This window comes from Pristiophorus japonicus, chromosome 2 (genome assembly GCF_044704955.1).
Source record: "Pristiophorus japonicus isolate sPriJap1 chromosome 2, sPriJap1.hap1, whole genome shotgun sequence".
In the NCBI taxonomy this organism is placed as follows: domain Eukaryota; kingdom Metazoa; phylum Chordata; class Chondrichthyes; family Pristiophoridae; genus Pristiophorus; species Pristiophorus japonicus.
In genome coordinates this window covers 222,638,389-222,659,913 of record NC_091978.1, presented here as the reverse complement: position 1 = coordinate 222,659,913, position 21,525 = coordinate 222,638,389, and the positions used below count along the sequence as shown (strand labels likewise).

The window sequence follows — 21,525 nt, the reverse complement described above, 5'->3', positions numbered from 1 at the left end:
ATCCTGGGGGCGGCGGGGGGAGAAAGACGGTGGGGGGGGGGGGGGGTGGGGAGAGAGAGAGACATGAGGGTGGGGGGGAGGGGAGAGAGACGGAGGGGGACGGAGAGAGAGGGGCATGGGGGGGAAGAGGGCGGAGGAGAGGGGGGAGGAGAGAAAGACACGGGAAGGGGGAAAGAGACATAGGGTGGGGAGAGATAGGGACATTGGGTTGGGGGCGGGGGGGAAGTTGAGAGATAGAGGGGGTGGGGGAAGAGAGAGAGAGAGACACGGGGAAGGGAAAGTGAGAGACATGGGGCGGGGGTTGGGGGGATAGGAGAGAGGGACACGAGAAGCGGGACGAGAGAGAGACGCGGGGTGGGGAGAGAGAGACACACAAGGGAGGGAGAAAGAGACACGGGGCGGGGAGAGAGAGAGAGAGACATGGTGGGGGTGAGAGGGATACGGGGGGGAGGAGAGAAATGGGGGCGAAAGAGAGACGCGGGAATGGGGAAACAGAAAGAGAGATGGGGGGAGGGGAGAGAGAGGGACATGGGGGAGGAGAGAGAGAGGGGACACGAGGGGGGAGAGAGTGAAATGGGAGGTGGGTGGGGAGAGGAGAGTTAAGAGATATAGAGAGGGAGGGAGAGAGAGAGAGACACGGGGGAGGTGAAGAGAGACATGGGGGGGTAGTGAGAGGGACACGAGGGGGAGGGGAAAAGTGTGAGAGGAAGCGGGAGGGGAGAGATGGAACTCAGGGAGACGGATCACGTTCCTCCAACCGCCTTTACATGCACACTCAATTTCCTGGAAAGGTCGGTGTGTTTGTTACCAGGGACATCGTTGGAGTGGATGATATCCAGAAGTCACGACACTGTCAGTATTCACTTAATACCCAATAATCCTGAGCCACACACAATGTCCCATCTATGGTGGGCGGGAGGGGCGGCGGGGTGGGGGATGGGGTAAGGTTGTGCACTTGTGCTTGGGTAATGGACTTCGGCTAGGGGAGGCAGCACTTGTGTGCTGGTATAAGGGGCTTCAGATGGGGGAGGAATGCACTTGCGCTGCGGTAAGGGACATCAGCTAGAACTTGGTGCCTTTTGGGGAAATCTATCCTCTGTGGCTTCTGAAGTCAAAATGGATCGAATTACAATTTGCAAACTCAGTCAGAACTTGGGCTGGGCGGTTCCAGTTACATACTCCAGAGAAACTTCAGGGTGTGGCTTATCATCCAAGGGGACCAATCAGCCAATAGGTCATGTGATAATGGAGAGCCAATCAGAAACAAGGCAGCCATTTTGACAGTGCAAATAAACGCATCCATTATTTTAACAGAGTGATTGTTTGCATTTGTTTTTTGAGCGCCCTTCTGCGCCTGGGTGCCCTGGACTCTGCATGCGCAGACTCCTCAAACCCGACACTGGAAGTGGGGCCTGTATTGCGTGGAGCTGTGCCGGTGTGGGCCTAGCTTTTGGATCATCTTCCGGACTTTTGTCTAGAATATTGCTGTGGGAGAGAAAACATCAGAAGTGAGAGAAAGAGAGATTGGGGGGGAGGGGAGAGACAGGTGGTGGGGAGAGAGACTGGGGTAGAAATGCTGTGGGGGGATAGAGAGAGACTATGGGGGGAGGAGGGAGATGGGGGTGTAGAGAAAGAGACTGGGGGGAGAGAGAGAGAGACTGAGGGGGAAGAGAGACTGGGGGAGAGAGAGAGACTGGGGTGAGCGGAAGAGAGAGAGTGACTGGAGGGAGAGAGTGCCTGGGGGGAGAGAGAGACTGGGATGATGGGAGAGAGACTAGGGGAGAGAGAGGGGATGCAGGAGAGGGGATCGGAGGGGAGAGAGGGAACTCAGGGAAGATGGATCACGTTCTTCCAACCCCGATTTCTTAGAAAGCATGTGTGACAAGGGACATCATTGGAATAGATGAAATCCAGAAGTCTCAATACTGTCACGATTCCCCTCATATCCAATAAACCTGTTAACAATCTGTGACCCATACACAATGCCCCATCTATGGTGGGCGGGGGTGTGGTGTGGGAGGGGGCGGAGGGGGAAGGTCAGGAACTTGGGCTGGGGGCGGGATCAGGAACTTGGGCTGGGATGAGGCTAGAACTTGGGCTGGTGGGGGTGGGGTGGGTCAGGAAATTGCGCTGGGGTAGATCAGGAACTTGGACTGAGGGTGTCAGGAACTTGGGCTGGGATGGAGCAGGAACTCGGGCTGGGATTGGGCAGGAACTTCGGCTGGGATGGGGCAGGAACTTCGGCTGGGGGTTGGGGCAGGAACTTCTGCTGGGGGATAGGGAGATCAGGAACTTGGGCTGGGATGGGGTAAGAAACTTGGGCTGGGGTGGATTAGCTCTCTCCTGTCTGGAATCGGCAGTCAGAATGGCTCGAATTACACTTTGCAAAGCCACTCAGAACTTGGGCTGGGCGGTTCCAATTACACATTGCAGAGAAACTGCTGGGTGTGTCTTATCCTCCAAGGGGACCAATCAGCAATCAGGTCTTGTGATCATGGAGAGCCAATCAGAGCATTTTACTAGTGCAAATAAACACGTCCTTATTTTAAATGCCAATCCACCTCCTGGGAGCGGGTTGGCTGCCCGCCCCTTGTCCCAACTCCGTAAAACTCATAAGTCGGTAGGTTGCAGCCAGCTTTCCGATGGGCTCTGAATTTTTCCCAATTAAACCCCCCACCCCCACCTGCACCCAATCCCATGCACTCGTCTATGTTAAGAATTCCCCCATTAAGTTTATGGCAGCAATTTAGTCTCAGGGTTCAGACGGTCAATAAAAACCCGAGCTTTGCTGTCTGTCACAACTTCTAAAGTGAAAATAAAATTTTCATGAATTAATATCCAGCCTTGTAATTGTGTCATTAATTCAAGTTGCACAAAGCAGTACTATTTCCTCTTACAGTTACACATACTATCACTAGGTTTACTTACAGGCAAGCCTGTGGGTCCCCTTGGCCCTAGGTTACCAACTGCTCCTTTTTCACCCTGAAATGACAACACTTTTAATATAAAACAAATGATCTACAGTTATAAAGCAGCAAGCTTTCTCAAATGCTTTTGCTATCTTAAGATGCGACAGACATGGAAACTGCCAAGAGCAGGGAGGCCCCGTGGGATATGACAAGTTTAAAAAGCACACGCACAGAGCTTAAAATCAAAGAGCAGTACCTCATGGAAAATAATAACTTAAATGAAAAACATTAATGGCTCATTTCTTTGTCATAATGTTCTCAATACTTGGAACTGTTTTTCACGAATGAGATGACTCAATACCTTAAGCATGTTTCAACATTGCAGAAGCAGCTCCGATAGCATGTTGGGAGTGTTATGCAAACACTGCTGTGGAACATTAAAACCCTGAAGTAGTTTAACTTTTGCTAATGGGGATAGTTCAGACTGGATATGAAGTTCTGCTTTTGAGATTATTGGGTTTTTCCACTCTGCCAAGGCCATCTTGAACGGATTTCACGTTAAGTAAAAGTCACGATCCAAAGAAAGTGCATCATAAAGACAGAAATGTAGCAGAGATTGAAGGGTAGATTTTCTGAGTCTTCCTCATACTTGGTACCTGGCCATCTGAGGAGGGTCTTCAAATTGAAGTTGGCACATTTTCAAGATTTTACATGTTCAAAAATATTTAATTTACTAAGAAACTGTCTAGTGCACACCAATGAAACTAGTAAATGGCTCAGTATAGTTTTAAGCCATTTTCAGTAACTTTAAATCAGTTTACTCACAGGTAAAGGACTGGACACTCTTATTAAAAATCCTTATATTTTGTGATAAACCCATTTTCAGCAGTATTAATAAAACTGCACCAAGTTACCACTCTAATACATCAAGGAATATTTTTTAATACAAAGAAAAAAAACAATTACATTGCGCGATTGCGCTGGTTCAGGAAATAATTTACGTTTGTGATTCTGCTAATAAGTTCGGACGGAAACTTGAATCGTAACTTCACTTCGGATAAACAGCGTAACTTGCAGCCAGTTTGCTGATTGTGCCCAAAGCGGAAACTCTACCCCTTGTTTACTGTTGAATAATGTCACCCGGACTCATAGGATGAAAGTCCCCTCTGTTAGCTATCAAGTCCTATGTGCAATGCATTTAGGCAAGTCTGAATCCAGTTTCTAGTTTACATGGAGTTACAGCGCAAAACTGCTTTAATTTTCCTATTTAAAAGTTTAAATGCAAGTTGTTGTTATCTTTTGAGGAAATGATTTCTGAATAGTAAAATACATCGCAACAGTCTTTTACAATCTGGGCAAGCTTTCAGTTCCAATGTTGAAATGCCAGATTGATTGAAGGAAAGTGTAACACTAAAGTATTTCTGTTTATTTCCAGCATTGTATATCTCGATGTACATTACACACGCCACTCCTGATCAAGTGATACAAGACTTGTAAAATAGTCATATAACTCAGTACTTACTCTATCTCCCTTCGGGCCTGCTGGACCGGCAGGCCCCATTGGACCATCAAGTCCCTTTGAACACAAAGAGAACAATTAGCTGTGGTGAACATTCCCTCAACCTACTGGTAAACTAATAGCCCTGCCTCATCTAATGGATTGAGATAAAACAAAACATCTCACATCCACGAGAATTACCCTAGAACCCTGTCCTATTAATGACAATAAACATTTCCAAATAGACAGGGACAGTATCGTGCAACAAATGGCCTTTTTATTTCCATTTCCATAATTTTCTTTCTTACTTCCTCAACTCATGATAGCCTGACGCATGCCCTGCTCCCAGAAACACCAACGTAATGTAATTGTAGATGATCAGAAAATTGCCTTGGCGTGCTGTACTACCCGTTAACATAAGTCATGTTCACCTTGTGACTGCTCCATCTGGGACTGGTGCCAAGTTGATCAGTTATAGAAGAGAGGTCTCCGTGAACTCTGTTGGTTCTTTTGTTAAAAATATAATGTAACAGCAGACAGAAGCATTGTTTGCCTTGTGGGGGCCCCATACAAAGATTCTGTTTTGGGGCCCCCACTTTTTACTAGACAATGATATCAATTACTACCTACTTGATCTATCGTGAAATCCACACACGTATGATTGTGAAAAGGCATGCTTGCCATCGGTAATATAAAAATAGCTGACAAAACCATTGCCTAGTTCTTCTTACACTGGATCCATCCCTGACTGGCTTGGGGCCCCATGTAATTGCATGGGTTGCATAGTCCTAATGCTGCCCTTGACAGTGGGCATTATTAAATGCCAAGACACTGACACTCTCTCCCTGTCTCACTCTACCTTGGAGCAAAATTGTCTTGAGTGGATAGTGAAAAAAGGTAAATTAGTCAACAGGACTTGCCAGTGCCTCACTGAACTGTGAGTTATCCATGCACAGAGAGTGGAGTGAGTATGAAGGAGGGGATTATGAGCACAGAGCATTTACTGACTCGAGTGAGCTGCCAGCACCAAGCAGAAAGGAGATAGTCAAAAGAAAGGACACAGTGTACAAATGTGACTCACTCACCCGCAGTCCTGGCTGTCCATCTAAGCCAGACGCACCCTGCATAATTTGTGTCATTAGAGGGATGGGTAAGAGGAACACGATTTTAGTGTACGATGGTTAATGATCATAAACAAATTCACACAATGAAATTAAAGTGGGAATTCCTGATTCAATTGTGTATTAAATATGAATCACAGACATAAAAGGACGCAAAAAACACAAACATAAATGATAACAGGGAACAGATGATATGAAGTTATACACCACCATAGTTAATTAACCTAAAATAGTTTTAGGTGAGAAGTGTGCTAGAGACTGGTTTAAAGCCAGCCCTACTGTGCTCAAGGGATGCAGGATATCCTAACTACCACAGCTGGTTCTGTGGAACAAGCACAGGGGAAGATGTTCTCTGTGCAGCAGATGTAGCTAAATTGTAAACATGTTTATAAAGAACAGGTTTACAATTTGATTATATCTGGAGCACAGAGGAAATATTCTCTTCGCATTCTCATTATTGACCATCGTCAGTTGCTGGAATGCTGAAATCTTCCTGTTCAAACATGAGTGAATGTTTTCTTGGTTGTGAGCAGAGGCAGTGTTGCTAGACGGACCAATGAAATAAAAATATGATGAACCTACCCAGTGATTTGTAGTAAAAAACTAAGAATGCAAACACACACTCCACAAACACATTCCAAACTCTCATCATTTCAACCTTCAATCTCAACATGACAGTTCTTGGAAGCAAACCATTTCTAGTTTATTATAATGATGTGCGTAGTATAATGAACATCTAATAACGTAAGCAAAACTAATGCGAAGTTGGCAAAGTAGGTTCAGCAGATTAAGAATAGAAATTTAAAAAATGGAATTGCTGGAAATCTGTTGGAAATACACGAGTCCATGAGCATCTGAAAGAAGATGATTTAACATTAAAGATGTAGACTCTTCATAATATTAGAAACTGTAAGGTAAGCCCCTTTCGTAGAACTGAACATTAAAAGTGGAGAAAAGTGGGAATAAAAGTCCAGAGTGCAGTATGCTAACTGCAACAACAAAGGAGTGGTGATGTTTAATGACATGTGATTAGTTTTTTTTTAATGGAAAGAGGGGAATTTATACTTTATATTATATAAAGATCATCTCTGTCAGACAGTGAAAAGGTATTAGAAAGAGAAAATGGAAGTTTTTGCTTGATCAATGCCTCTGTCCCCTGCAATCGTCCCTTATGTGGCTGAACTTGTCTGGGAATTAGTAACATAAAAACAGAAGAAATAGGAGCAGGAGTAGGCCATGTGGCCCCTCGAGCCTGCTCCGCCATTTAATAGGATCTTGGCTGATCCTTCATGGACTCAGTTCCACTTTCCTGCCCGCTCCCCATAACCCCTTATTCGCTTATCGGTTAAGAAACTGTCTATCTCTGTCTTAAATTTATTCAATGTCCCAGCTTCCACAGCTCTCTGAGGCAGCGCATTCCACAATCCACAACCCTCTGAGAAAATAAATTTCTCCTCATTTCAGTTTTAAATGGGTGGCCCCGTATTCTAAGATAATCCCCCCTAATTCTAGTCTCCCCTATCAGTGGAAACATTCTCTCTGCATCCATCTTGTCAAGCCACCTCATAATCTTATATGTTTCGATAAGAACACCTCTCAATCTTCTGAATTCCAGTGAGTAGAGGCCCAACCTACTCAACCTTTCCTCATAAGTCAACCCCCTCATCTCTGGAATCAACCTAGTGAACCTTCTCCGAACTGCCTCCAAAGCAAGTATATCCTTTCGTAAATATAGAAACCAAAACTGCACGCAGTATTCCAGGTGTAGCCTCACCAATACCCTGCATAGCTGTAGCAAGACTGCCCTGCTTTTATACTCCATCCCTTTTGCAATAAAGGCCAAGATTCCATTGGCCTTCCTGATCACTTGCTGTACCTGCATACTAAACTATTGTGCTTCATGCACAAGTACCTTCAGGTCCCACTGTACTGCAACACTTTGCAATCTTTCTCCATTTAAATAATAACTTGCTCTTTCATTTTTTCTACCAAATTTTTGCTCACTCACCTAGCCTGTCCATGTCCTTTAACAGATTTTTTGTGTCCTCCTCACACATTCATTTTCATCCCATCTTTATATCATCAGCAAACTTGGCTACGTTACATTCAGTCCTTTCTTCCAAGTCGTTAATATCGATTGTAAATAGTTGGGGTCCCAGCACTGATTCCTGCAGCACCCCACTAGTTACTGATTGCCAACCATTTATCCCGACTCTCTGTTTTCTGTTAGTTAGCCAATCCTCTATCCATGCTAATATATTACCCCCAACCCCGTGAACTTTTATCTTTGCAGTAACCTTTTCTGTGGCACCTTGTCAAATGCCTTCTGGAAGTCCAAATACACCACATCCACTGGTTCCCCTTTATCCACCCTGTTTGTTACTTCCTCAAAGAATTCCAGAAAATTTGTAAAATATGACTTCCCCTTCATAAATCCATGCTGACTCTGCCTGACCGAATTATGCTTTTCCAAATGTCCTGCTACTGTTTCTTTAATAAACGACTCCAACATTTTCCCAACCCCAGATGTTAGGCTAATTATTATAGTTTTCTGCTTTTTGTCTGCCTCCTTTTTTAAATAGGGACATTACATTTGCAGTTTTCCAATCTGCTGGGACCTCCCCAGAATGCAGGGAATTTTGGTAAATTATAACCAGTGCATCCACTATTCCTGCCGCCACTTCTCTTAAGACCCGAGGATGCAAGTCATCACATCCAGGGGATTTATCTGCCATTAGTCCCATTATCTTAATGAGTACTTTTGTGTATCTGTAAAGCATGCATGTTCCGCCACCAGGGAGCGCATCCCCTGAAGTCCCAAGGTATCCCAGCATCCCTTGGGAGCACTGTATATAAGCCGGCCCTTAAGGCCTGTTCCTGACTCTGGAATGTCTTAATAAAGACTAAGGTCACTGTTACTTTAACCTCCCTGTGTGCAGTCTCATCTGTGTTAGGAACACAATAAGTACTACCTCCTTAGTGATTGTGATTGTGTTAAGTTCCTCCCCTCCTATAGCCCCTTGACTATCCACTGTTGGGATATTGTTAGTGTCCTCTACTGTAAAGACTGACACAAAATATTTGTTGAGAGTTTCTGCCATCTCCATGTTACCCATTACTAATTCCCCAGTCATATCCTCTAAGGGAGCAACATTTACTTTAGCCACTCTTTTCCTTTTTATAACAATATATTTTAAATCTACACACTTTTTTCCATTTAAAAGATATCGCTACGGGTACACACATGATTCTCAGCTCCATCTATCCTTTTTTGGTTAAATGGGAAAGTCCATTCCAATTCTGCTCAGTCCCATTCCCTGCTCTCTTCCTCTGATATATTGATGATTGTGTTGATCTTGCTTCCTGCTCTCACTCTAATGTGAGGAATTTTGCTCATGCTTCCCATTTCCACCAATCCCTCCATTATATGACATAAAAACAGAAAATGCTGGAAATACTCAACAGGTCAAGGAAGCATCTGTGGAGCAAGAAACAGAGTTAACGTTTCAGGTCGATGACTTTTCGGTCACTGACCTGAAACGTTAACTCTGTTTCTCTCTCCACAGTTGCTGCCTGACCCGTTGAGTATTTCCAGCATTTTCTGTTTTTATTTCAGATTCCAGCATCTGCAGAATTTTGCTTTGCCCCTCCAATATATGGTCCATTTCTGAATCTTTGCTCCCTCTCCTGGCCTTCTTCATAACTGTTTATGGGCTTTCCACATGCATCTATTTTGAGTATTTGTATTATGTTTCTTTCCACCCCCCTTCTTGCAAGGATTCATTAATTTCTCTCAGTTTCCCCATCTGCATCCTATCTGCTCCAATGACTCCAATTTCTACATCAGAGCTTATGAAATGTCAGTTTTTCCTGATACCTTCCCTCCTTAGTGGTCACAGGGCCTTTAATCACACCCGCCTCATTTCTTGCATTTCTCCTCTTTCCCTCCACAGACATCAATGAGATCCCTCGCCTCCCACCACTTTCATCTCACTTGCCTCTGCATCTGCTGGGTCCTCTTTGGCCATTCTGAGTCAATAACGTGATCCTATTACCAAATATACCTACTACCCATCTACTCACGAGAGACAATTCACAATTTCAACTCAATTTTCCTTTCTGTTTTCCCTATTCATCTTCCACTTCATTCTCTTCCATTTTGAAGCCATTTTCAATCCCTTTTGACTTTGTAATGGTCTTTCATTGATCACTGAGATGGTCTCTGTACAACAATTCAACAGTTTTTTTCTCCTTTTTCCAATATACAAGAACATTCACTGGCTTTTAACTCCATTAGCTACTCCTCTGTAACAGTAATTAATACGGAGCGATTATTTGTAACAGTTTTTTGCGTGTCCTTCTGCGCATGCATGGCTTGGACTCAGTCCCCTGCATGCACAGATTCAAACCCGAAACCAGAAGTGGGGCCTGTATTGAGCCCACGTTGAGTTGCTGGTTTAGACCTGCCTAAACTATCGCTGTGATTATCTACACGAACATTTTCGCAGCCTTATGTGGGAGAGAAAAAAATCGGAGGTGGGAGAGAGACTGGGGAGAGAGAGGGGCAGAGAGAGAGTGTGGGTCAGAGAAAGAGTTGGGCAGAGCGAGAGAGAGTGGGGGGTGGTGGTGGGTAAGAAAGAAACGGGGAGGGAGAGAGAGAGACTGGGGGGGAGAGACTGGCAGAGAGAGCGAGAGAGAGAAATAGTAGGGCCGATTTCTTGGAATGGGTGTGTGACAAGTGACATCATTGGAGTGGATGAAATCCGGAAGTCACGACACTGTCACTATTCACTTCATGCCCAATAAACCTTTTCACAATCCGTGACCCACAGACAATGCCCCATCTATGGCACGGCGGGGGTACGGTCAGGAACTCGAGCTGGGTTAAGGCAGGAATTTATGCTGGGGGGGCAGGAACTTGAGCTGGGGGTGTCAAGCATCTGGGCTGGGGGGGTGGGGCGAGGGGCATGAACTTGGGCTGGGGGGGGAGTCAGGAACTTGGGATGGGGGAATGGGGCAGGGGAGGTCTTAACCTGTGCGAGTGAGCTTTCTCCTGTCTGGAGTTGGCAGTCAGAATGGCTCGAATTGCACTTTGCAAAATCACTGATTACGTAGGCGGGGTGGTTCTAATTACGCATTCCAAAGAAACTGCTGGGTGTGTCTTATCCTTCAAGGGGACCAATCAGCAATCAGGTCATGTGATCAAGGGGACTCAATCAGAGCAATTTTCTGTTGCAAATAAGTGTGTCCTAATTAACATGGCCAGCTCTGAGTTTTACTAGTTGTCCATTAACTTTTTGATTCGTCCTATAGAAAGCTTCCAATTTGCAGTTCTGATGAAGGGTCAAAACATAAATGGCAACAAATCATTTTTCTTTTAAATATTTGGTAGTTTCTGATTTATAACAGAAAGAGAAACGAATGGGACTAAAAGCCAACAAATCCTCTGGTCCTGATGGCCTACATCCTAGGGTTCTAAAAGAGGTGGCCATAGAGATAGTGGATGTATTCATTGAGATCTTCCAAAATTCCCTCAATTCTAGAATGGTCCAAGCAGATTGGAAGGTAGCAAATGTAACCCCGCTATTCAAGAAAGGAAGGAGAGAGGAAACAGGGAACTACAGGCCAGTTAGCCTGACATCAGTCGTCAGGAAAATGTTGGAATCCATTATTAAGGATGTGGTATCAGGTCATTTAGAAAATTACAATATGATTAGGCAGAATCAACATGGTTTTATGAACGGTAGATCGTGTTAAACAAATAGGCTGTATGGCCTACTCCTGCTCCTAATTCTTATGTTGTTATGAATATAATAGGAACAATGTACTTTGCTCCCCCACCCCCATTAATATAGACTTTTCATATATTCATGAAAATGGGAATCAAGGAATCGAAATTCTGGCCTAAAATGGATGCACGCCTCAACCAGGAGGACCGATGCTGAAATTGGCCCTCCGGCCCCATTAACATTATTTGGGTGAGCTGCCGGTACCTGTCGCGTCTCCACAGGCAGTCAGCCCATTTTTTGAGGGTGAATGTTGGGCTGCTTGCCTTGCCGACAGTGGCCTGAAGGTACGTACCGGGGTTGGGGGGAGGGAGGGAGGGCGAGGGGGGCCAATCATAGTGCAACAGCATTCCTCAGGAGTGCTGTAGAGTTGGTAGGAGCAAGATTGCACCTTCTGACTCCAAATCAAACTTTAAAAAATACTACTTTTGAAGGCAGCTGCATCCATGGAAACCCTGACTGGCAGGCCCAGTGTCAGCTCTGCTCAGGAGAGCAGAATTTCCTTGCGGGATCCTAAAGCAGGCATTAAGCCCCTCATTAGCACATAAACGGGGCCTAATGCCAGCTGCCCTCGACATAGAAACATAGAAAATAGGTGCAGGAGTAGGCCATTCAGCCCTTCGAGCCTCCACCGCCATTCAATAAGATCATGGCTGATCATTCCCTCAGTACCCCTTTCCTGCTTTCTCTCCATACCCCTTGATCCCCTTAGCCGTAAGGGCCATATCTAACTCCCTCTTGAATATATCCAATGAACTGGCATCAACAACTCTCTGTGGCAGGGAATTCCATAGGTTAACAACTCAGTGAAGACGTTTCTCCTCATCTCAGTCCTAAATGGCCTACCCCTTATCCTAAGACTATGTCCCCTGATTCTGGATTTCCCCAACATCGGGAACATTCTTCCCGCATCTAACCTGTTCAGTCCCGTCAGAATCTTATACATTTCTGAGTGATCCCCTCTCATCCTTCTAAACTCCAGTGAATAAAGGCCCAGTTGATCCAGTCTCTCCTCATATGACAGTCCAGCCATCCCTAGAATCAGTCTGGTGAACCTTCGCTGCACTCCCTCAATAGCAAGAACGTCCTTCCACAGATTAGGAGACCAAAACTGAACACAATATTCCAGGTGAGGCCTCACTAAGGCCTTGCATAACTGCAGTAAGACCTCCCTGCTCCTATTGTCAAATCCCCTAGCTATGAAGGCCAACATACCATTTGCCTTCTTCACTGCCTGCTGTACCTGCATGCCCACTTTCAGTGACTGATGAACCATGACACCCAGGTCTCGTTGCACCTCCCCTTTTCCTAATCTGCCGCCATCCAGATAATATTATGCCTTCGTGTTTTTGCCCCCAAAATGGATAACCTCACATTTATCCACATTATACTCATCTGCCATGCATTTGCCCACTCACCTAACCTGTCCAAGTCACCCTGCAGCCTCTTAGCGTCCTCCTCACAGCTCACACCGCCACCCAGTTTCATGTCATCTGCAAACTTGGAGATATTACACTCAATTCCTTCATCTAAATCGTTAATGCATATTGTAAAGAGCTGGGGTCCCAGCACTGAGCCCTGCGACACTCCACTAGTCACTGCCTGCCATTCTGAAAAGGACCCGTTTATCGCGACTCTCTGCCTCTTGTCTGCCAACCAGTTTTCTATCCACGTCAGTACATTACCCCCAATACCATGTGTTTTGATTTTGCACACCAATTTCTTGTGCGGGACCTTGTCAAAAGCCTTTTGAAAGTCCAAATACACTGATTCTCCCTTGTCCACTCGACTAGTTACATCCTCAAAAAATTCCAGAAGATTCGTCAAGCATGATTTCCCTTTCATAAATCCATGCTGACTTGGTCTGATCCTGTCACTGCTTTCCAAATGCGCTGCTATTTCATCCTTAATGATTGATTCCAACATTTTCCCCACTACTGATGTCAGGCGAACCGGTCTATAATTACCCATTTTCTTTCTCCCTCCTTTTTTAAAAAGTGGTATTACATTAGCTACCCTCTAGTCCATAGGAACTGATCCAGAGTCGATAAGACTGTTGAAAAATGATCACCAATGCATCCACCATTTCTAGGGCCACTTCCTTAAGTAGTCTGGGATGCAGACTATCAGGCCCCAGGGATTTATTGGCCTTCAATCCCATGAATTTCCCTAACACAATTTCCCGCCTGATAAGGATATCCTTTAGTTCCTCCTTCTCACTTGACCTACTGTCCCCTAGTACAATCGGAAGGATATTTGTGTCTTCCTTCATGAAGACAGAACCAAAGTATTTGTTCAATTGGTCTGCCATTTCTTTGTTCCCCATTATAAATTCACCTGAATCTGACTGCAAGGGACCTACGTTTGTCTTCACTAATCTTTTTCTCTTCACATATTTATAGAAGCTTTTGCAGTCAGTTTTTATTTTCCCTGCAAGCTTCCTCTCGTACTCTATTTTCACCCTCTTAATTAAACCCTTAGTCTTCCTCAGTTGAATTCTAAACTTCTCCCAGTTCTCAGGTTTGTTGCTTTTTCTAGCCAATTTATATGCCTCTTCCTTGGATTTAACACAATCCTTAATTTCCCTTGTTAGCCATGGTTGAGCCACCTTCCCCGTTTTATTTTTACTCCAGGCAGGGATGTAAAATTGCTGAAGTTCATCCATGTGATCTTTAAATGTTTGCCATTGCTTATCCACCGTCAACCCTTTAAGTATCCTTTGCCAGTGTATTCTTGCCAATTCACGCCTCATACCGTCGAAGTTACCTTTCCTTAAGTTCAGGACCTTAGTTTCTGAATTAACTGTGTCACTCTCCATCTTAATAAAGAATTCTACCATATTATAGTCACTCTTCCCCAAGGGGCCTCGCACAACAAGATTGCTAATTAGTCCCTTCTCATTACACATCACCCAGTCTAGGATGGCCAGCTCTCTAGTTGGTTCCTCGACATATTCGTCGAGAAAACCATCCCTAATACACTCCAGGAAATCCTCCTCCACCGCATTGCTACCAGTTTGGTTTGCCCAATCAATATATAGATTAAAGTCGCCCATGATAACTGCTGTACCTTTATTGCACACATCCCTTATTTCTTGTTTGATGCTGTCCCCAACCTCACTACTACTGTTTTGTGGTCTATACACAACTCCTACTAGCGTTTTCTGCCATTTGGAATTCCGCAGCTCCACCCATACTGATTCCACATCATCCAGGCTAATGTCGCTCCTTACTATTGCATTAATTTCCTCTTTAACCAGCAACGCCACCCCGCCTCCTTTTCCTTTCTGTCTATCCTTCCTAAATGCTGAATACCCTTGGACGTTGAGTTCCCAGTCTTGGTCACCCTGGAGCCATATCTCCGTGATGCCAATTACATCATACCCGTTAACTGCTATCTGAGCAGTTAATTCGTCCACCTTATTCCGAATACTCCTCGCATTGAGGCACAGAGCCTTCAGGCTTGTTTTTTTAACACTTTGCCCCTTTAGAATTTTGCCGTAATGTGGCCCTTTTTGCTTTTTGACTTGGGTTTCTCTGCCCTCCACTTTTACTACTCTCTTTTGGATCTTTTGCTTCTGACTCCATTTTATTTCCCTCTGTCTTCCTGCATAGGTTCCCATCCCCCTGCCATATTAGTTTAAACCCTCCCTAACAGCACGAGCAAACACTCCCCCTAGGACATTGGTTCCGGTCCTGCCCAGGTGCAGACCGTCCGGTTTGTACTGGTTCCACCTCCCCCAGAACCGGTTCCAATGCCCCAGGAATTTGAATCCCTCCCTTCTGCACCACTGCTCAAGCCACGTATTCATCTGAGCTATCCTGCGATTCCTACTCTGACTAGCACGTGGCACTGGTAGCAATCCTGAGATTACTACTTTTGAGGTCCTATTTTTTAATTTAACTCCTAGCTGCCTAAATTCATCTCGTAGGACCTCATCTCGTTTTTTACCTATATCGTTGGTACCTATATGCACCACGACAACTGGCTGTTCACCCTCCCTTTTCAGAATGTCCTGCACCCGCTCCGAGACATCCTTGACCCTTGCACCAGGGGGGCAACATATCATCCTGGAGTCTCGGTTGCGGCCGCAGAAACACCTATCTATTCCCCTTACAATTGAATCTCCTATCACTCTCGCTCTCCCACTCTTTTTCCTGCCCTCCTGTGCAGCAGAGCCAGCCACAGTGCCATGATCTTGGCTGCTGCTGCTCTCCCCTGATGAGTCATCCCCCTCAACAGTACCCAAAGCGGTGTATCTATTTTACAGGGGGATGACCGCAGGGGATCCCTGCACTACCTTCCTTGCACTACTCTTCCTGTTGGTCACCCATTTACAATCTGGCTGTGGACCCTTTGCCTGCGGTAAGACCAACTTACTAAATGTGCTATTCACATCATTCTTAGCATCGTGCATGCTCCAGAGTGAATCCACCCACAGCTCCAGTTCCGCAATGCTGTCCGTCAGGTGCTGCAGGCGGATGCACTTCCTGCACACGTAGTCGTCAGGGACAACGGAAGCGTCCCTGACTTCCCACACAGTACAGGAGGAGCATAACACGTGTCCGAGCTCTCCTGCCATGACTTAACCCTTAGATTAACCTAATTGGGCAACAACAATGTTAAAATGTTACTTACAGATAAAGAAAAAGAAAAGCTACTTACCAATCACCAGCCAATCACTTACCCCCTTGGCTGTGATGTCACCTTTCGATTTCTTTCTACTTCTTTTTGCCTCCCTGCTGCAGCTGCACCTGTAGGCCTCTCAAACAAACTCCCGCCTCCACAAACTCCCCGGACGGACTCCACGCTCATGGGTCTTTATAGGCTTCTGGCTCCTCGATCTCCCGCCTCACCAACGAACTCCCGCCTCCACGAACTCCCCCGATGCCTGAAAAATGGCCCTACTCAATATTGGGGTCGAATGTCTTTCAGATTATTGGGCTGCTGGACGCTGGTCTCATGGATTGGCTTTCATTGAGCCCATTTTACTCCCCAAAACTGGCGCAACAAAGGCCAAGTTCTATCTCTAAAACTTGAATGATTTCTAAGAGGAATAACATATAGGCCCATAACTTGCAGTCAGTGGCAAAGTAAAGGCGTTTGCTGCTGGCTCCGAAGTAAGCTTTCCACAAAAATCTTGTAATCTCTATGGCGAGATTACAATGTAAGTTAATGAGGAATCCCTCATGCGAGCTGCTGTGACATTAACAAGCTGTCTACGCAACCAATCACAATGCAGAATTCTCACAGCCCAAGAAGCAGGAAATGATTAAGCTCCATTGATTCCAACTTTTAAAAAATGTTGGAGAGCAAAACAAAGATTGGGGCTCTCATACAGGGAAAAGGTAAACCTTAAATAAAGTTTCGTAAATTTTTTAAAATTAAAATGGATAAATTTGACACATCACAAAATTAAAATAGTTTCTCAAGGCCATATGTATGTTTAGCAGTCAATATGCTGTTAAACCCCCAGTTACACCTAATCCAAAAGGGTCTAACCTTTACTGGGGTATTTAACATCGATATTACCGCAGAAGAACCACAGTTTTTCATCAGTTTCCCTGATTTCAGTGATTACAATGATTGCTGGCTGTGTGTGGGGGCTGGGCCACTGTATGTTCACTGTTATTATCCATCGCAAATTCCTGGCAATAGTAATATACATTTGAGGTGAGTGCCATCTGCTGGTGTTTGTTGTGCACTGTACCGGGATTGTGACATTAGGCTATGCTTTATTAAAGAAAGATTTGCATTTATATAGCGCCTTTCACGACACTGGATATCTCAAAGCGCTTTACAGCCAATGAAGTACTTTTGGAGTGTAGTCACTGTTGTAATGTAGGAAATGCGCCAGCCAATTTGCGCACAGCAAAATCCCACAAACAGCAATGTTATAATGACCGTATAATCTGTTTTTGTTATATTGATTAAGGGATACATATTGGCCAGTACACCAGGGATAACTCCTCTGCTCTTCTTCGAAATAGTGACACAGGATCTTTTATGTCCACCTCAGAGAGCAGATGGGGCCTCGGTTTAATGTTTCATCCGAAAGACAGATTCTCAGCACTGCACTGGAGCGTTAGCCTAGATTTTTGTGCTCAAGTCCCTAGACTGAGATTGGAACCCACAAAGTCTTTCAAATGTTCAGATTTATTTGGAACATTCCAGTTCAGTAATGTCCTGCTGACTATACTTGGGAGCGGCCTTCCTAAATTAAAAAATATGCTTCAAGTCTAAGACTGATAGTCCTAAGACTTATTTTTGGAGTTAAAGAGTTGAGGGACTGAAGCATGTCTTGCGTGTACTTGAGTGCTTTTCACACTTAGGCCACTAAATTATCATCTTCCTGCATTTTGATATTTAGGGCAATCCTTTTTCACAGGAATATTGGTCAAATTCTACAGTTTTTACAGTCGCCAGGGTGGAATTTCCATGGAAGATCTTCATTGGAGACTGATTCCCCTGCATGCCCAAACTGGAGCCATCATTGTCCTAACAGTGGTTCACAAATCTGCTCAGACTGGGCTCCACTACTTCAATCCTTTTTGGCACAGATCCCACCAAAAAACAATTTTAGCCTCTTGGAACCTACAACTATTGTTACTGCCTGCTAAGTCTGAAAAAAGTCTTCTCTCTCATCCTGCACTTGAGTTTTTCTCTCTAATTTTGTTTATCAGTCTTTTCCTTTAGTTCTGTTCATCAGCTATTTCCTTCACTTCTCATTTACCCTCCTCCACTTTTTTGCCCTTCTCATTCACGTTTGTGTTTCTCTCCATCTCTTTCTTCAATTCCATTTCCCACGGATTTACTTTGGTTTCTCTCTCCTTTATTTCTGTTTCTTTTTCCTCCTTCACTCCTGCTCCTTTTAATCTCCATATTCACTTTCAAACCTCTCTCCTTCATTTATCTTTTATTTTTTTTCTTTAGCTCACCTCCTCCATTTCCGCCTCTGTCCCCCGTTCACTTTTCTCTCTATCTACATAAGAACATAAGAACAAAAGAACATAAGAATTAGGAACAGGAGTAGGCCATCTAGCCCCTCGAGCCTGCTCTGCCATTCAACAAGATCATGGCTGATCTGGCCGTGGACTCAGCTCCACTTACCCGCCCGCTCCCCATAACCCTTAATTCCCTTATTGGTTAAAAATCTATCTATCTGTGACTTTAATACATTCAATGAGCTAGCCTCAACTGCTTCCTTGGGTAGAGAATTCCACAGATTCACAACCCTCTGGGAGAAGATATTCCTTCTCAACTCGGTTTTAAATTGGCTCCCCCGTATTTTGAGGCTGTGCCCCCTTGTTCTAGTCTCCCCGACCAGTGGAAACAACCTCTCTGCCTCTATCTTGTCTATCCCTTTCATTATTTTTAATGTTTCTATAAGATCACCCCTCATCCTTCTGAATTCCAAAAAGTAAAGACCCAGTCTACTCAATCTATCATCATAAGGTAACCCCCTCATCTCCGGAATCAGCCAAGTGAATCGTCTCTGTACCCCGTCCAAAGTTAGTATATCCTTCCTTAAGTAAGGTGACCAAAACTGCACGCAGTACTCCAGGTGCGGCCTCACCAATACCCAAAACAGTTGCAGAAGGACCTCCCTGCTTTTGTACTCCATCCCTCTCGCAATGAAGGCCAACATTCCATTCGCCTTCCTGATTACCTGCAGCACCTGCAAACTAACTTTTTGGGATTCATGCACAAGGACCCCCAGGTCCCTCTGCACCGCAGCATGTTGTAATTTCTCCTCATTCAAATAATATTCCCTTTTTCTCTTGTTTTTCCCCAAGGTGGATGACCTCACACTTTCCGACATTGTATTCCATCTGCCAAACCCTAGCCCATTCGCTTAACCTATCTAAATCTCTTTGCAGCCTCTCTGTGTCCTCTACACAACCCGCTTTCCCACTAATCTTTGTGTCATCTGCAAATTTTGTTACACTACACTCTGTCCCCTCTTCCAGGTCATCTATGTATATTGTAAACAGTTGTGGTCCCAGCACCAATCCCTGTGGCACACCACTAACCACTGATTTCCAACCCGAAAAGGACCCATTTATCCCGACTCTCTGCTTTCTGTTAGCCAGCCAATTCTCTATCCATGCTAATACATTTCTACTGACCCCGTGTACCTTTATCTTCTGCAGTAACCTTTTGTGTGGCACCTTATCGAATGCCCTTTGAAAATCTAAATACATCACATCCATCGGTGCACCTCTATCCACCATGCTCGTTATATCCTCAAAGAATTCCAGTAAATGAGTTAAACATGATTTCCCCTTCATGAATCCATGCTGCGTCCGCTTGATTGCACTATTCCTATCTAGATGTCCCGCTATTTCTTCCTTAATGATAGTTTCAAGCATTTTCCCCACTACAGATGTTAAACTAACTGGCCTATAGTTACCTGCCTTTTGTCTGCCCCCTTTTTTAAACAGAGGCGTTACATTAGCTGCTTTCCAATCCGCTGGTACCTCCCCAGAGTCCAGAGAATTTTGGTAGATTATAACTAATGCATCTGCTATAACTTCCGCCATCTCTTTTAATACCCTGGGATGCATTTCATCAGGACCAGGGGACTTGTCTACCTAGAGTCGCATTAGCCTGTCCAGCACTACCCCCCTAGTGATAGTGATTGTCTCCAGGTCCTCCCTTCCCACATTCCTGTGACCAGCAATTTCTGGCATGGTTTCTGTGTCTTCCACTGTGAGGACCGAAGCAAAATAATTGTTTAAGGTCTCAGCCATTTCCACATTTCCCATTATTAAATTGCCTTCTTATCTTCTAAGGGACCAACATTTACTTTAGTCACTCTCTTCCGTTTTATATATCTGTAAAAGCTTTTACTATCCGTTTTTATGTTTTGTGCAAGTTTACCTTCGTAATCTATCTTTTCTTTCTTTATTGCTTTCTTAGTCATTCTTTGCTGTCATTTAAAATTTTCCCAATCTTCTATTTTCCCACTAACCTTGGCCACCTTATACGCATTGGTTTTTAATTTGATATTCTCCTTAATTTCCTTGGTTATCCACGGCTGGTTATCCCTTCTCTTACTGCCCTTCTTTTTCATTGGAATATATTTTTGTTGAGCACTATGAAAGAGCTCCTTAAAAGTCCTCCACTGTTCCTCAATTGTGCCACCGTTTAGTCTGTGTTTCCAGTCTACTACTCTGCCCTCATCCCACTGTAGTCCCCTTTGTTTAAGCATAGTACGCTCGTTTGAGACACTATTTCCTCACCCTCAATCTGTATTACAAATTCAACTATACTGTGATCACTCATTCCGAGAGGATCCTTTACTAGGATATCGTTTATTATTCCTGTCTCATTGCAGAGGACCAGATCTAAGATAGCTTGCTCCCTTGTAGGTTCTGTAACATACTGTTCTGAGAAACAATCCCGTATGCATTCTATGAATTCCTCCTCCAGGCTACCCCGTGCGATTTGATTTGACCAATCGATATGTAGGTTAAAATCCCCCATGATTACTGCCGTTCCTTTTTCACATGCCTCCATTATTCCCTTGATTATTGCCCGCCCCACCGTGAAGTTATTATTTGGAGGTCTATAAACTACACCCACCAGTGACTTTTTCCCCTTACTATCTCTAATCTCCACCCACAATGATTCAACATTTTGTTCATTAGAGCCAATATCGTCTCTCACAATTGCCCTGATATCATCCTTTATTAACAGAGCTACCCCACCTCCTTTCCCTTTTTGTCTATCTTTCCGAATCGTCAGATACCCCTGTATGTTTAATTCCCAGTCTTGGCCACCCTGCAACCACGTTTCTGTAATGGCCATCAAATCATACCCATTTGTAATGATTTGTGCCGTCAACTCATTTACTTTATTTTGAATGCTGCGTGCGTTTAGGTAGAGTGTTTTAATACTAGTCTTTAAACCATGATTTTTAGTTTTGACCCCTCCTGCAGCCCCTTTACATTCAGTGGCCCTTTTTGTTTTTTGCCTTGGGTTTCTCTGCCCTCCACTTTTACTCATCTCCTTTCTGTCTTTTGCTTTTGTCTCCTTTTTGTTTCCCTCTGTCTCCCTGAATTGGTTCCCATCCCCCTGCCATATTAGTTTAACTCCTCCCCAACAGCACGAGCAAACACTCCCCCTAAGACATTGGTTCCGGTCCTGCCTTGGTGCAGACCGTCCGGTTTGTCCCACCTCCCCCAGAACCGGTTCCAATGCCCCAG

The 21,525-nt window shown here is 44.6% G+C and overlaps 1 protein-coding gene across 1 annotated transcript in view; it reads right to left on the bottom strand.

Moving 5' to 3' along the window:
• LOC139229846 (collagen alpha-1(XXV) chain-like) overlaps positions 1-21,525 on the bottom strand; it is a 321,691-nt gene that overhangs the window by 25,580 nt on the left and 274,586 nt on the right. The window contains exons 26-27 of the mRNA XM_070861466.1: positions 4,432-4,485; positions 2,929-2,982 (exon numbers count right to left, since the gene is read on the bottom strand). Coding sequence (XP_070717567.1) covers positions 2,929-2,982; positions 4,432-4,485 — 108 coding nt within the window. The remainder of the gene's footprint in view (positions 1-2,928; positions 2,983-4,431; positions 4,486-21,525) is intronic.